Genomic DNA, 15,555 nt, shown 5'->3' with positions numbered 1-15,555 from the left:
GTAGTTAATACCAATGCCATTTAAACTCTCCTGCATGGAAATATCAACTGTTCAAATAATGGGGGGAAATCTGGAGTACAACAGGTCTGGGGTGTATAAATCCAGCAATTAACAATCCCTAAATTCTGTACCAGTTCTCTCTTGAAGAGTTATTACTGTCTGATATCAGGCAGGTGAGTAGGAGGCTGCACAGAAGCACTCACTTTCTTAAATACTGCAGTAGTCTGTCATCAAAGAGGCAATAATTTAGTTGAAATCAATGAGCTGCTTTCAAAGGCTGTAGAAAATGAGCCAAACCTTACTCTTGACTAAAGCTAACAAAGACATCCAAAGAGCATTCTATTCCTGATGGAAAAATGCAAAGCAAAGGCTGAGGTAAGCATGCATTTGCATACTGAATTTGTCCACAAACTGCTCTCTTGGGAGTAGTCAGTACAAAAATTCATTTTATTACTAGCAAAAGTTACTAAATACAGAACAAGATTCTTGCTAAATACAGAAAAATATTTTTGCTAAATAAACATACTACATTAACCACTGAATAAAACATTAAGTTTGGTTACCCCTCAATTTCATTCCCTGCCATCCATGAGAAATCCACAGGCACTTTCTGCTTTGCTGGTTATATTAATGAGTTCTTAAAATTATGGGTTTAGTCAGGGTACTCAACTGACAACACTGAATTTCACATACTAGTTACAGATGAGAGGCTGAATCTTCAGGCAAATACTCGATAAACTCAGGCAGCTTCATTGTAATACTTTGAGAACTTTATTGCTCCTCCTGATAGCTATCCTTACTTTTTGTACACAACCCATATCTCCTGATGGACTCACTTGCATTATGGAGCCATCATTATGAATGTATTCACAAGCAATGGGAGTGGAGCTGGATGTGTTGACCAACCCAGGCAGTAATGCAACACACTTATGTCCAAGTTCAGAGAAGTTTAGAAAGAGCTTTTAACTTCTATGGTGAATTACAATGAGGGCAGTAAGAAAGAATTGGTTAACAACAGCATAAGACAATTTGTTACAATGGTTCTTTTTGTATAATGAAACTGTTTGTTCATCAACTTGTTTTATATGTCAACAATACTTCTAAAAATGTTAGAACTAATACATTTAAAACTACTGAAGCAAAAAATTCACTTTAAAAATTTGGCTGGGGCAAACTGCAAATTATAAACATTATAAAATGTCTTCCATTAGTATTTTTCAACTTAGGAACTGATAGAAAAGAAAACTACAATTTCAAGACTCACTACAGTTCTAAAATATGACCTTTAACATATTTTATAGTATTACTACTATTGTACACACAGCTTTATTGATCAGGTATTTGCGATGGTATTTTTGTTTATGTTAGTTTTGAAAGTTGATCAGAACAATGACAGACTTCTCTGCTTCTGTAAAAGTCCAGCTATGAAAGTCAAGACAGGAATCCATTTTCCAGATAATTCCGTTATCTGAGTATAAAACTAATTTTTCCCTCCCCCTTATAATTCCCAGCCTTGCTGACCCAGTAATCTTCACCTTCTGCAAAAAATGAAGCAGAAAACCACTTCTGTAACAATAATTCTTCCCAAGGCATATCTAATGTGCTAAGTAAAGCAAGGTCTCTGTGAAGAACATAGTGAAGAACATCTTACAAATGTGATAATAACATGCAAGAAAACCCAGATTTGGTTAAAGATTTTTCAAATATTTTCTACATCCATCATTTCTCAATGACAATTGGAAGCTGAGGGATGCACTGCAGACACTGAAAACAAAATCCATGTACATTACTCAGGTAGGATAGTGCATTTCCTCTGATATATCTTTACAATTTAAAAAACAGAGTCAGGTGCTTACAGTATGATTTCAAACACACCCAAGAACATAACATTTTCTTCTGTTTTACTTTGGTGCTTTTGATATTTCTTCAATCCTTTACAAACAAAAACAACGTAGTTATGAATCTAAAATAGAATCACTTTGCACAGAGAGCTGTTAGGTTTACTTACCTTCTGCCATTCCAGAAGTATTACTAATACTGAGTCTGTTGCATCTAATTATTCTTCTTAACACATGAGGAAGGAGAGATTTCAACCCTCCTGTCCAAAGCATATTTTCCACCTTAACAGAAAGATAATTATAAATTTAAACACAAAGGACCTCCCCCCCGCCTCTCCCCCCATATAAATTCTGATTTTCTGGAGAACTTAGCTTACATTTCCTCCTTGTATTCCACCAAAGTTATTATCACTGGGAAATTCTAAGTTGTAGCTCAAAAGGGAGATCAAATTCAAAAGGTTATTTTCCTGACATTCTATGACTGTATGCTATTGAATCTTTCAATAAATTAGCTGGAGACATGCATTTTATTATTTGGGATAAAACACAAAATTTTGCTGCCCTATAATGTAAAAAACATTTATTTCCTTCCTGATAAATATTAATTTTCTAGAGTATGCAGTTTTCAAAAAGTCATTGTAAATTTAAAATTGCAAAAGCACAAGTGGATTAACCTACCAGGTTATAATCTATAATATTACTTCTCTGATCAAAAACTTTTAGGCAATTAGCAAGGCAGCCTTGTGGTAAAGAGAGAACTATATTCAGAAAGTGTCCTGTAATTCATTTCACATGTATTATGGTTTTCAAATATTAATTATGCAGAAGTGAATACTCCTGTGGCTATTCTTCCACTGGGAAAGCACACATAGAGATGTTTAAGTCACTTGTCACACAATCTGGTCTAGGTACAGAAATAAGTTTCCTAATTACAATCAATAACTGCCTCTTTTTTCTTCTTTTGAAGATTTAAAATGTCATTTTCCTGTAACCCAGACAAAGTTCCCAAAAACTTTTTCTCTCAACCTGAAATACTAATAACTAAAAAGGATTTATTACATCACTATTAGGAAAAAGTAAGAGTTAAGTCTGGCTGAAATAATAACTTGGCTGCATATGATATTAACCTTGGTTACTTTCAAGTAAAGAAACTGAACTATCCTCCAGTTAATTCAATTACCAACTTCCAAGTTTTTCTTTAAATCAGAACAAGCCATTCTTGATGTCATTCAAAAGAAATAATAAATATGAGAGAAGCTGTGCTGCTCTTTTTAAAAGTTGTTGCTAAATTAATATATAATGAGATGTTACATCCTTCTAGCAAAAGTTAACTTTTCTGTTAAAGGTCCTCAGTTTTTTGTTCTGTAACTATGATAATACGAAGTTTCACTCTCACAACTGGAGAGTGGAGTGGAATAGTGTGAAAATTTATACCTCTGAGCAATCATTCTGTATTTAACTTGAAGAGTAGTGATATGTTTTGACTGAAATGATACTTTTATCCTAGTCTGTCCAAAATGTTTCCCAGAGTTTGCAGAGCTCTGAAATGTTAAGTTGGGTGCACTGAAATTTAAAGTAAACTTTGTTTCTATTCTTAATTCTGAAATCTTTATATAACATTGTCAGCCAAAAGAAAACAGTCTTTTTTCTGAACTCCAACTTACTACTTTCTAGATCTTGTTTGCTGCTTTTACATTATCACTCTGTATGCTGTACAAAAATAGTCTTCATTACAAAATCATGAACAATTCCAAACACACACTTTAAAGATAACAAGAAGTTGGATATGGAGATGTCACTGAGCACTAATTCAGGCCTATAAGTATCAATTTAAGATACCCTATTCTTACTGTAAAGAGAATTTCTAACATGTCTGGAATGATTAATGCAAGACATTTCAAACTAAATACAATGATCCTAATAAAACATTCCAGATGTGTTAATTAGATTCTTTCAGATAATACTTCTTTATTTCTGAGGATCTTTAAAACCATCTAAATTGTCTGCAGGATTGATGGCCTGCTACTGATGAACTACTAGTTCACTTGGACTTGAAAAACAGTCTGAAGTCCGGAAAATTAGTCTGGAACAAAAGCTGTCTTTAGCTAAGTATTTTGTCACAAATGCCCTGTTCCAATGTTGAGAAAGCCTGATTGTCCTCTTATAAAGTGTGTACCCAGCAGCAGAAATGAAAGTACCTAGGAGATTTTATCAGCAAACATTTAGGCCCCTAAAAGTTTTTAGTTCATTTGACAGCAAGTGGCTAACAAGCAACAGGACTTTGAATATCAGTAATGCTGAAATGTCAGCTGTAGATACCATACAGAAGCACTTGGGCCTGTTGCTCCTACTTGTGAATAAACATATACTATTGATGATGACTGGTTAGAAAGTGAATAATTTAAACATTAACTTTGTATAAGCACAGTGAGACAAGACTCACCTTCCCAGGCAATTTTATATAGTAACAGGAAAAACTCAATTTGATTAACGTTCTGAGTTTTAACTTTAGATCACTGTATTTGCCATACAATATCTGTAATAGATTGTGCTGTTATTTTGTTTATTAATTACTAAATTAATATTGGATAGACAATAAAACCAGTGAGATGCTCACAGTAAAACCCAACTTTTGCTATATGACTTGCCCACAAACAGTTGGAAATGCAGTATGCTATTTCTCTAAGCTAGAGAAATAGTCAGGTTTAAATTCCCCAACTATCTCTAGAACTTCCTGAAAAATCCTTGGAGCTGTCATGACCATGGCATGTTTGGAATGACTGGGGAAAAGTATGGAGGTTATTAGGATCTTAAAGCATCTTTTCTATTTTTTTCTTTTAGGATGCCTAATAAAATGCACAGACTGACTTCATAGGGGCCTCATGCACCACTCTAAGTAAAAAGTGTGAGACAGTGGTTAATCAGTTAGCACGATCTGTGCCTTGGCAGAGGTTTCTTAATTCCTTTACTCTGTTCTGAGACAGTTTCAGATAATGATAGTATCAGTTACCTCATGGGGGTATGTTGGATCATGACACAAGATAACATGCAGGGTGTTAAAAAGGCCTTAAGAGAAGAGGCTGACAGAGCTTATAAGATGGCTGTTGTGCCTGAAGGTATCCGATGTGGTGTCCCCTCAAAGAGCTCCTAAGATCTGGCTTTCCAGTGTGTTCTCTTTAATGGAATGAACATTTAAAGCAGACCAGATAGAATCCTGTGTAAACAGCGTTTGAAAGTCAAGTCATTGACTGGCTGCATAATGACAAATTTCATACTTAAAAAAGACCTTGTTCTAAGTCATGCTGCTCACATCAGACTTCCTGACTTTCAACACCAACAATCAATATAGTAAAGCTTCACAGCACTGAAGCATCAAGTTTGTTCTTGAGGAGCATTTTCTTAAATATCTGCTTCCACATTAGAAGCACAATAAACACTTTTCTTTTTAGAGTCTTCATGAAGGTTCAATGTATTTCGTGTGTAGCTTGAGTTTTACATACTGAATTAAATGGCTAAGTAGTAAAATACATTGCTGTCTGAGACATTAAGATGGCACTTACCCACTACTGATTTGTGGGCACTACCATATCCTGAGCTGCACTTCCAGATCTTGACAAGGATGATGAAACTTCAAAGCTGGAAAAAGATGAAAATTATGTAGGGAGCTGTGTGATCAGGCAGTGAGGACAGTTTAGCTTATGCCAGATCAGTAGTTCAGAATAATGAATCAATTTGTAAGGAACAGTATTGTATTGAAATGACATTATATTATAAATCTTTATAATATAAAGATTCAAGAAAATAAGAAAATATAAATATTCAAAAAAAAACCTCTTTGCATCACAGTGGCAGTCAGGAAGTACAGTTTGGTGAAAGTTCTAAACAGATCTTGGATCTGGCTTTAATAAGTAACATAAAATTGTTAGTTGACATCTTCATTCAGTAAATACTTGTGCAGCACCACTTCAGTGGAATTAAGCAGTTACCACTATCTGATTAATTTGGCCCAGATGATTTTCAAAATACCTCATTACCAAGACAATAACAATTTCCAAGAAAGCCATATTTGGAGGGTAAGTATTTTTTCATTAGAAATTGTGCTCCTGGTTGCCATATGAAGCTGTAAGTCATTAACCTCTAAGTCATTTCTACATGCTGTTCTCAGAGCACTAGTTGAATACAGGTGACTGCAATGCTGTGCTGATCTTTGCTGAGATGACTGGAATGGGACTGGTTCTAAGCCTCATATTTGTAACTGATTGTAAAGAATACCCTCTACTTCCCCAAAAATCCACAACTCATGCAAGGAAAAAAGCATGTTGAGAGGAAGACATGAAGCAAGAAAAATGTAGTTCCAGACAAGATTTAAAAAAAGAGATTGCCCTGCATTTTAGATTACTTGCATGATGGACAGAGTAGCCTCTTTGCATCTTCCAGGCCTATTCCTCATTTTCTTCCACTTTTTCTACAGTATGCCTTTATCTCTGCATCTTTTCCTCCCTGAGCTCAGACCCCCATCTCCATAACTCCAAGCTGGGCTGACCTTTGTAGCACTTGCTTCCTTGGTTTGTCTGACTGCATCCTCTGGCAATATGGGAATTTTAATGCCTTCTCTCCTCTCACTGGCTCTTTTTAATTCATATAGTTGATGTTTCTCTCAGTTTTACCTTAGCATCTCAATTTTTAATCTTAAACGAGCTTTTTCTGTTCCTAGTGTGAGACAAAATAGTCTAACATTAGAACTCATAATACACATAAATAAATAAATAAATTCACAAATGTTTTCCCAGACTTAGATTTAAGATTTAGACTCCTCTGACCCCACCTATACTCATAGGTGAATATATATCTATATCTATATATCCCTTTTAATATTACAGACAGGCTTGGCTTAAGCATAGTTTTTCTATTTAATTCTTAATTTTTCTATTTAATTCTTAATTTCTGACAGTGGAACCACGAACTGCCTTACAAAGTTATATATCTTACAAGCTACAGTTTATTAAGTGTTTTTGCAATCTGCAAAACAAAAGCTCTTTATGGAAAAAGAAGGAAGGCCAGTACGTGAAACATTTTCTATTATCTTAGAGCTTTCAAAATGAAAAAGGGAATCTGTAAATTTTGCAGATATTTAAATACGAACATAGATTCTTTACAGGCCCACATTGTAAATTATTCATCATCCAAGAAAATGGAAAAATGTCATTTAAGTGTCAGAGAGATTACACTTTGAGATGCAGTGGGTGGGTCCATACTGGTGTGCTAAACTACACCAGATAAAAACGAATCAAGAAATTATGTAATAAAACAAAGGATTAAAACATTCTTCAGAAGTGTCAGTGTGACTGCTTTGCCTTCACACATATCAAGTGAATTAATGAATAGAAGTAAAAAAATAGCATTTCTGGGGTTTTAAAATGGAACACATGAGAATTCACAGCCTGTAAAAAGTATGGGTGGTAAGGGTAATAAACAGATTTGAACACTGCAAAGTAGTTAACACCAATTTCTGGTGTTATGAATTACAGGTCTGTTTCTCCAGTGGCACTGATAGACTAGTAAGAATATGGTTTGATGCAGCATAATCTAGAGACTTGCTTGCAAGGAGCCCAAAGACTCTTACGAAATATAACCTTGCATTGCTCATATCACTTTTGTCCTACTTTCAGTTTAAAGTTTGATAATAAGAATGGGTGGTGGCATGTATGGGATCATGGGCCAAAAAAGTGCAAGGGTCAGTACTTAAAACTGCTGGGCAGGGTTTTTAGATATTGTCACACAGATACCTTACCCAGAGCTACTGCAGCAGAGTAACCTGAAACATGAGCCAGCCCATGGGCTGCCTTTACCAATACATAATGGAAAGTAATCTAAACTAATTATAATCTAACAAACACTTTGTGTACTTTGCCTTGCCCTAGTATGAATATGGTTACAGAGGATTGTTAACGTAAACACGCTTTAAATGACCTGCTGTTTAATCATCAAGCTGATTTGAAATTCTGCCAGCAGACTTCTGTGAAAAGCACAAGCTTCTCTGGAAATTTAGTTAATTTGATTTTCCAACAGGATCTCTCAGTTACACTTGTGATCTTTTATTTGAAGAATCAATTAATGATCCTTTTTCTTCCCATCTGCTATGAATCATTTCAAAGCAGAGAAGATCTTTGTGTATCATTCCAAAAGGGGAGTGTGTTGTGTATTTTCAGACAGCAGCTCATCCAGCAAATTATTATTTAACTTTACATTTGAAATATAGGGCATTTGTGTTTGAAGTTTATGCACCTCTAAATGAGGGCTGCAAATCGAAATTTAAATTAGCTTCCATTAGTGTTCTGTCTGCTGCTTAAAGCAGCCAGCCTGTACTTGAGATCCTGCAGATTATGTCAGGACGAGAAATTGATAGGATCAATATGTCTTTGATGCAATCTTGTTTATTTGCAAAAAAGGTACACAACATCTAGTTTCTCTCAGTATATTAAGAAAAAATAACAGAAAGCAATTACCAGTTTCAAAGCAGCCATTTCAGACAGCACCGTATGCTGCTGCAACCACTGCATTGGTATAACTTTACACTCAGCTTCTGCTCTGGAACAAAACAAATTGTTTCTGAGGTGGAGAAATATGGGCAGAGACTAGAGAATAGTTCACATTGGGCCCTGCCCTTGCATGGGCACAACCTATGCAAGATCCCAGTTGTTCAGGGTTTTTTATCCTGCAAAGGACGAGCCCTCATGACTTCACACACCCTTCCAACCCCTTGAGTCATACCCTAATACCCACTTTCCTGCCTCATCACCTTACAAATACATACAACCAACAAGTTTTAGAACAGCCACCTCACTTACATGCACCTTTGGCAAGATGCAGCATACACCTAAGAGGAGACTAAGAATTCATTACGATTTAAAGCTGCTACATTCATGCCTTGGACTTTGCTGGCAGGAATACTCACCAGTAGCAAGAAGAGGCTGCAAATGATCCACTGAAGGTTGTTTTCATATAAGATGACAAGAGTTGCTTATTCAACTTCAAGAAATTGAAAAAAACATAAGGGTATGAGGATAGTATTTAAATACTGTTTCTCAATCTATGCTGAGCTACAGATTTTAAGAGTTGCTCCACAATTTTCTGGGCTAGGTCCAGATACTATTTCTCTATCTTGGCCTCTTCTGGCACCAAGACAGCGCAAGAGTGCAGGGAGACCTTGCTGCAGACCACCAGTGCCAGCCTCTCCTAAGCCCCTGTGGCAGCACTGGGCAGCTAACACTGCACACAGCAAAGGTGATGGGCATTGGCTGGACAAAAACTCCTAAAGAGAGGGAATTTTTTCTTTCCAGTCTTACCCAGAAGGAGAGAAAATGGAGTCCATAGGACAAAGTACAATTACTTGTACTGCTTTGTTGGCAAGGCAGCAGCCACAGGTGCTTGTTTTGATAAGAACATATGTCACCACCTAGGTTACACCCAGTCACATCATGCACAGTTACAGGGCTGATGGGGTGCTCATTCCTACCAAGGAATTCCATCTGAAGGCAAGCAGGTAAGTGATGTTCTGCTACCTACACATCATAAAAATAGAACCATGCTCCCAAAAAACGTGCCATGCTCTTGCTGTCAGGTCTTTCAGGCTACTTCCAGGATTATGCCATTCCTTTTTTGTTCACATGTCTGCCAGCAGATGCTGTCACTGCACCCACCACTGCTCACCAAGCAATTCTCCTCAGCGATGGTCAGTAAAATTATTCCAGCCCGTGTGTTTACACAAAGTTAGTGTCCTTGAGATGTGGGTGTCTCAGCAGGCTGTGTGTGGGGAACTTCCAGGGAATTGTACCTCTCCAAGCTACCAAGAATAAATATCTCCATCTCCACACACACCCGTGATGAAGAGATATTAACTTTCATTGTTCCACTGCTTCCTTCAACTCCTAGACCAAGAAGTACTGGGAACAGCTCAAAAGGAGAGAGCATAATTTCCCTGACGAACCTCCAGGCTTAAGTAGTGCTATATGGATGATCAGATGAATCTGTGGCAGGGTCTCCAAGAATATCTCACTGCAACTTTCAGGAGTAAGTATAGGTAAATTGCTGTTAGCAACTGTACTATGTGATAGTAAATGGTCTGCATTTGGACTGCTATTTTGTCTTGGAGCATCCACACTGTCCCCCCATAATAAATGCTAATTTGCATCAAGGATAACTGGACAGCTCTGTTCTGCAGCATCCATTCTAACTCGAAGGATTCCAAGTTACAGACAAATTATGGCTGCATTACTATGCTTTCATTAATGCGTACTTGGCAACTGTGGTATTATGTGGTGACTACAGTTGTCATGATGATCTGGAAACTGCCCTCAGTGGTCTGTTTGGTGCAGCCAGGCACCTGCAGACACATTTGTCCTCTATCTGCAAGAGCTCAGGGAGTGTTTGACCAACACTTAGTACAGCAGGATGATGAGAAGGAATAGCAGCAAGCAGTGCTATCAGTAATTAGACATATACTCTAAGGCTGACAATACCACAGTCCTTTTGGAGAAGAGAGTGCTGCTTTGTCACTAGTGAAGATGCCCAAGCTCTGAAAAACCACAGATGTTACATACTTATTTGGTAGACTGCATCACAGAATCCATAAATAATCAACGATAATCGCCACCATCCCCAAACTTGTGAACAAGAATGTGTAGAATGAATGAGTTATAATCCTGAACAGTCAAAGGTCCTTGTGGTGGGCTCGAATGAAGATCTCGACATCATTCCTAACTCTTCTTCCCCTGCCTATACAGAGAAAGTATGAAACTCTACAGCATGTGAACTTTTTAGGATCTCAGCTGTACGGTAATGTGACTGATGGAAGACCTGGATGATGAGGCAGCTCAACCAAGCTACACTGACCTGATTGTCCAGTCATCCACAGGAACCAGGAATGAATTAATTTTATAGGCAAGTGGCAACCATGATGACCATGAGAAGAGACCTCCTGCAAGTGGTGCGTTGGTGCTGCAGAGTGTCAACAGTTCCCCTCACCATTTCTGAACTCAAAACAGTCATTCAAGAACAGTATATGATGTAATGACACTGGGCAACTGTCCTCATCCACCACAGTAACCCTTGACAAAGCAGAGAATGTTATGCCATAGCTAGAGGCTGCCATAGTGCCTACTGCATAGGAGAAAGGTGGGCTTGAAGTGAAGCATTGTTCTGAAAAGAAAATTCCCAATTACCTTACTTTTAAGGGCCTGAAAGGATACAGGCCCTTATTGAACTGTCCTGGGCAGCCTGATTGCACAGCAAGTGGGTGTTCCTGATGCAGTCACTCTGTCATGGCACCCTTGGGGCATCACCAGCTGGTGGCAGCAGCACCATCCATGGCTGTGCAGAAAGTGCAAGGGAGTGTGACAGCTACAGTGACAAATGCAACAGGGGAGCAGCTCAGGAGCTCTGCTCTGCTGTTGGTCCCAGCACAGGCCACGTGAAGAATTTCACATCTAAGTTCCTGCTGACAGATTAGATCAGGTATCGGTTGACTAAACGCTCTCACTCTGTCGCTATTCAGTGCCTTACGCAATTATGTACGATACACCGCTGTGTCCAGTTACAGCAGGCAGACTGAACATCTCAAACCACTGTGTTCATGAGCAGTATCAGCAAAGAGCTCAAGATGTTGAAAAATGAAGCGACATTTCTAGCTCATAGAGTTAATCCTGAACTTTTGCTGCTTTTCCCTATGGTCCGTGAATAGAATAAGATCTGTACACGTATCACCCTCAAACCTTTTCTCACCATTATTTTTTTTAAAAAAGCAGTTTGGTGTTAAAAGACATGACTCATAATGCTGCAGCATCAGTTAGTTGTCTTGAAAGGGATGCTGATGTCATAATTTTGATTTTCATTACCAAAGAATATGAAAGGGCTGAAAATGTTTTACACTTCTATCACCTCATTTTATATTTTAAAGATATAAATAAGCTATAATTGGTGTGCTATATGGTGTATATATATATATATTTAGTGTACTCTAATTCAGAAATTGAGCCTATATTTTGTATAGAAGCAGCACAAAAGTTTAAGCTTTTACTATAATTAATTTTTTTTAGAGTTTTGTTCCCAGATATAGTAGATGTAAATATGCCTAAAACCTTACCACAGAGCTTACAGTTTAAGGACTCAAACCTCTAGTACTTCTATGAATATAAGTAAAAGAGATAAGCAGATAATTAGTCCCACTGAGCTCATGGACAGATGAAGCGCTTAAACATTTGCTGTATTGTACTTCAGCTGCATACATGTTTGCATACAAGCCATATCCTATATGCAGAGCTACATAGAGAAAGACATGACAGAAAAGTAAGAATAAAGACAGAAAAATATATAAGCAATACACTCGCTTTTTATAAACATGTATATGAAACAAGATAACAACCTTGATATAAGAACCTTGATATAACTAGTACTGATGAACCATACAGTTCAGAAATAAGGTTTAGCTCTGTTTTTGTCTGCAACCATTAGCAACCATTAGCAACCATTGATCCTTTTTCCTGGCTTCTCTATACATGCCAGATAGGAAATTGTAATAACATACCTCAAAATTCCATATCCCAATTTGGAATTTGATAGGACAAAGGGTTGTATCTTTAAACTGAAAGAGGGTAGGGTTGGGTTAGATATTGAAAAGAAATACTTTCCTGAGAGGGTGGTGAAGCACTGACCCAGGCAGCCCATCTCTGGAAGTGCTCAAGGCCAGTTTGAAAGGGGAGAAAGCCCCTTGATCTAGTGGAAGGTGTCCCTTCCCTCCCCATGGAAGAGAGATTGGAACTATATGACTTTCCAGGTCCCTTCCAACCCAAACCATTCTCTGATATTCCTATTTAGGAGGCTCTTTTAAAGAGTCCTTTTTTGTTCTTGGACTTTTTTTTACATATCTTATTATAAATCCTAAGTATGGGGAGTGTGCTAAGTTTTGGTTTATTTTATTTTCAAATGAGAAAAGACTCTTGGCTTGTTTGAGCATTAGTTTTTGATCTGGCTGAATTTTCCCCCTCCCCTGAAATGGATTTTCAATTGACATTACATCATAGAGACTGAATAGTTTCATGGTACAGTTAATATATACATAAAGTCCAAATAATTCAAAATATTATTAAAACAATATTCTTCAGAAGATAGAATTACAGCTACATCTAGCCCAGTATCCTGACTTTGATAGGGATCAATAATGCACAGCCTAAAGAAGAGCTCAAAAGCAGAGAAAACATTCACAAAACCTAACTGGTTTATCCTTCCAGTGTTTCATGACCTCTGGTTCAGAAACTTTGGAGCTAAGGGACATTTTTATGTTTATAGAAGTTAATGTAAGATCTGATATCCAAGTGGACTTTACCCATACAACTGCAGCTTGCAGCATTTCATATGGATTTCACCAGCTACCTTCTAAATTACTTTACTTGGAAAACTAGATGCAACTGCTAAGAATTATGCATGGACTGTTTCATTAGGATTCCATTTTCAAAGCCAATATATTTAAAAGTAACAAAACTGTCTTTGTATTAGAATGCAATCTACAATCACAGACATTCCTTTGATCCTTATTCCATAGATATATTTCCTCTTGAGACAAGCATCTTGCACGAGTCTTCCAGCAATTTTCAGCAGTATCTCCTCTCAAAGAAGGTCAGACTACATGGTATATGCAGAGGCAAAAGACAAGACAAATTAATAGCACTCAGCAGCTTGCATTAATGTGCTCTAAGTCTAAATGTACAATTAAAATAAAGCATTCACATTTGAAAAGCAACTCTAAAAAGCTGTGGGGTTGTCTCCAAAAGATTAGTCAAATGTGTGTGATTTTGATCGTGGGGGAAGGGAGCAATGAGTTTAGTTCAAACCTAGACCTATTTAGGTAGCTTCTCTTTTAATATAGTTAGTATAAAGACACATTTTTGGGACCACCTGGAATTTTGAAGATGGAGTATATATAGGAACATCATTTCTGGAGAGAAAAAAATAAAACTACAGAATGGATAGCTGTTCAGCTACTTGGAAATATAACCAAACCAAAATCATATAGAGCAAGGTGTATTTTGTCATATATTGCTGTATCCTAACTACCAGGAAGTATTTTTAATAATATGCAAAGATAGAAGAACTGATTTGAATTTTATTCCTGATTTGAATACAGGACCAAGGCGTTTCTCATTACAGATTGAAATGAGAAGATTTTAATCAGTCAAAAGGAAGATGAACAGGCATCAGTTACTAGAAACTGCTGTGATTTCCAGTCACACTGATGGAGCACTAAGGAGACTGGTATTAAAAAAAAAAATTACTACAACTAAAACATTTGAAGAGATGATGGTACCTAATGACTTTCAAACTCCATCCTCTACTGACAGATTTCCCTAATGGAAATTTCTTTCCTATTCTCATAATACTTGTCTTTATAAATTAGCTGAGTTTGACATAGAAAGCTTGCTATACAAGGCTGATTTTGAATCTATTAAGCACTTCAAACTGCAGATGTATGAGAGATACAATCATTGTGTCCATGGGAAAATTGTCAGAAGTAATGCAAGCTCACCGACGCATTCAATTATAAGACTGGAATGAAGTGAGACTTTCTTGCTAGACATCAGAGATACCAGAAGTTTACCAGAAGGCACATAAAAGAATTTGAAACCATATATAAAAATAAACAAATCAGTGTCCTTTGCATCAAACAACAAACATGGTTCTCTCCCCACCCCTCCCCCATTCAGTGGAAAGTTTAAAAAGAAGCATTCTGAGTAGATCCAGCTTCAGTTTGGATATATTACACAGTATTTTCCACTCCTTTTGAAGGAGGAAAATATTGTGATCTCTACTTGGTTTCAAAATCTAGGCAAAAAAAAAAAAGTATATATATGTTTATAAAAACTATAGATGCATTACATATAAGTATATATATTCATTCCATGGTTGATTACATAAAGCAAACGGTTCCAAATTAAAAACTTATTTCAGGACTGAATAATTTAACAGAATAAAAGTCCAAAATGCGTAACCTATAATTCAAAGAATAGAATGATCAGTATGTGACTTTTCCACAGTTACTAAGTGTACAAATTAAAATATGTGAAATAAAGTGCATTAAGTGGGCATTGTTTAGATATAAACGATGTAAATGAAAAATAGCTAAGAATATTAACAGAAATGCATCTAACTTCAGCGACCTTGTGTTCAAGAGCTCTGCAGAAGTCAACCATCTCAAATGCTTTTCTTAAAAATAAACAGGAATAGAGAAGATATCACACTTATAGATTGCTGATTTTTGTATCTGATAGACACATACTTCTGATGGACAGCCAATTTTTGACCTTTATAGTATTTATCAGCTTCAGAGAAAAAGTAATTTTACCAGTTTACGGTTGTCTCCTAAAGGCTTTCATCATAGCACACTAAAAAGAAATTTTGGGGGGCAGCTGTTTATTGTGAGTCTGCATCTTGCTGAGCATGAAGTCTGTATCTTCCCCAGCTATAGTAAGGGCTCTTCAGTATTATTGCACGGTGATGTAATCTCTCACCTGCACTGAACACTTGTCCTGTTGGTAAAGCTGTATATTTTCAATTAGAGATTGAAACTTTTGCTGAAAATAGCCTCGATACCATCTATAAAATAACATTTTGAATCAATTCATTAGATCTTTTTGTAATAAATCAGAATACATTCATGGCTTCTTTG

The 15,555-nt window shown here is 36.8% G+C and overlaps 1 protein-coding gene across 4 annotated transcripts in view; it reads right to left on the bottom strand.

Annotated features, from left to right (window-relative positions):
• Nucleotides 1–15,555, bottom strand: part of DGLUCY (D-glutamate cyclase) — a 48,677-nt gene that overhangs the window by 23,479 nt on the left and 9,643 nt on the right. Inside the window, exons 2-5 of one of the 4 annotated variants that reach the window (XM_036384041.1) lie at nt 8,794–8,867; nt 8,345–8,426; nt 5,399–5,474; nt 2,009–2,120 (exon numbers count right to left, since the gene is read on the bottom strand). In XM_036384041.1, the coding sequence (XP_036239934.1) occupies nt 2,009–2,111 (103 nt within the window). In that variant the 5' untranslated portion in view covers nt 2,112–2,120; nt 5,399–5,474; nt 8,345–8,426; nt 8,794–8,867. The remainder of the gene's footprint in view (nt 1–2,008; nt 2,121–5,398; nt 5,475–8,344; nt 8,427–8,793; nt 8,868–15,555) is intronic. The other 3 variants (XM_036384042.1, XM_036384043.1, XM_036384044.1) reach the window with 3 other exon arrangements.

The sequence above is a fragment of the Molothrus ater genome, chromosome 6 (assembly GCF_012460135.2).
Source record: "Molothrus ater isolate BHLD 08-10-18 breed brown headed cowbird chromosome 6, BPBGC_Mater_1.1, whole genome shotgun sequence".
Classification (NCBI taxonomy): domain Eukaryota; kingdom Metazoa; phylum Chordata; class Aves; order Passeriformes; family Icteridae; genus Molothrus; species Molothrus ater.
This window is presented reverse-complemented; position numbering and strand designations above follow the sequence as displayed.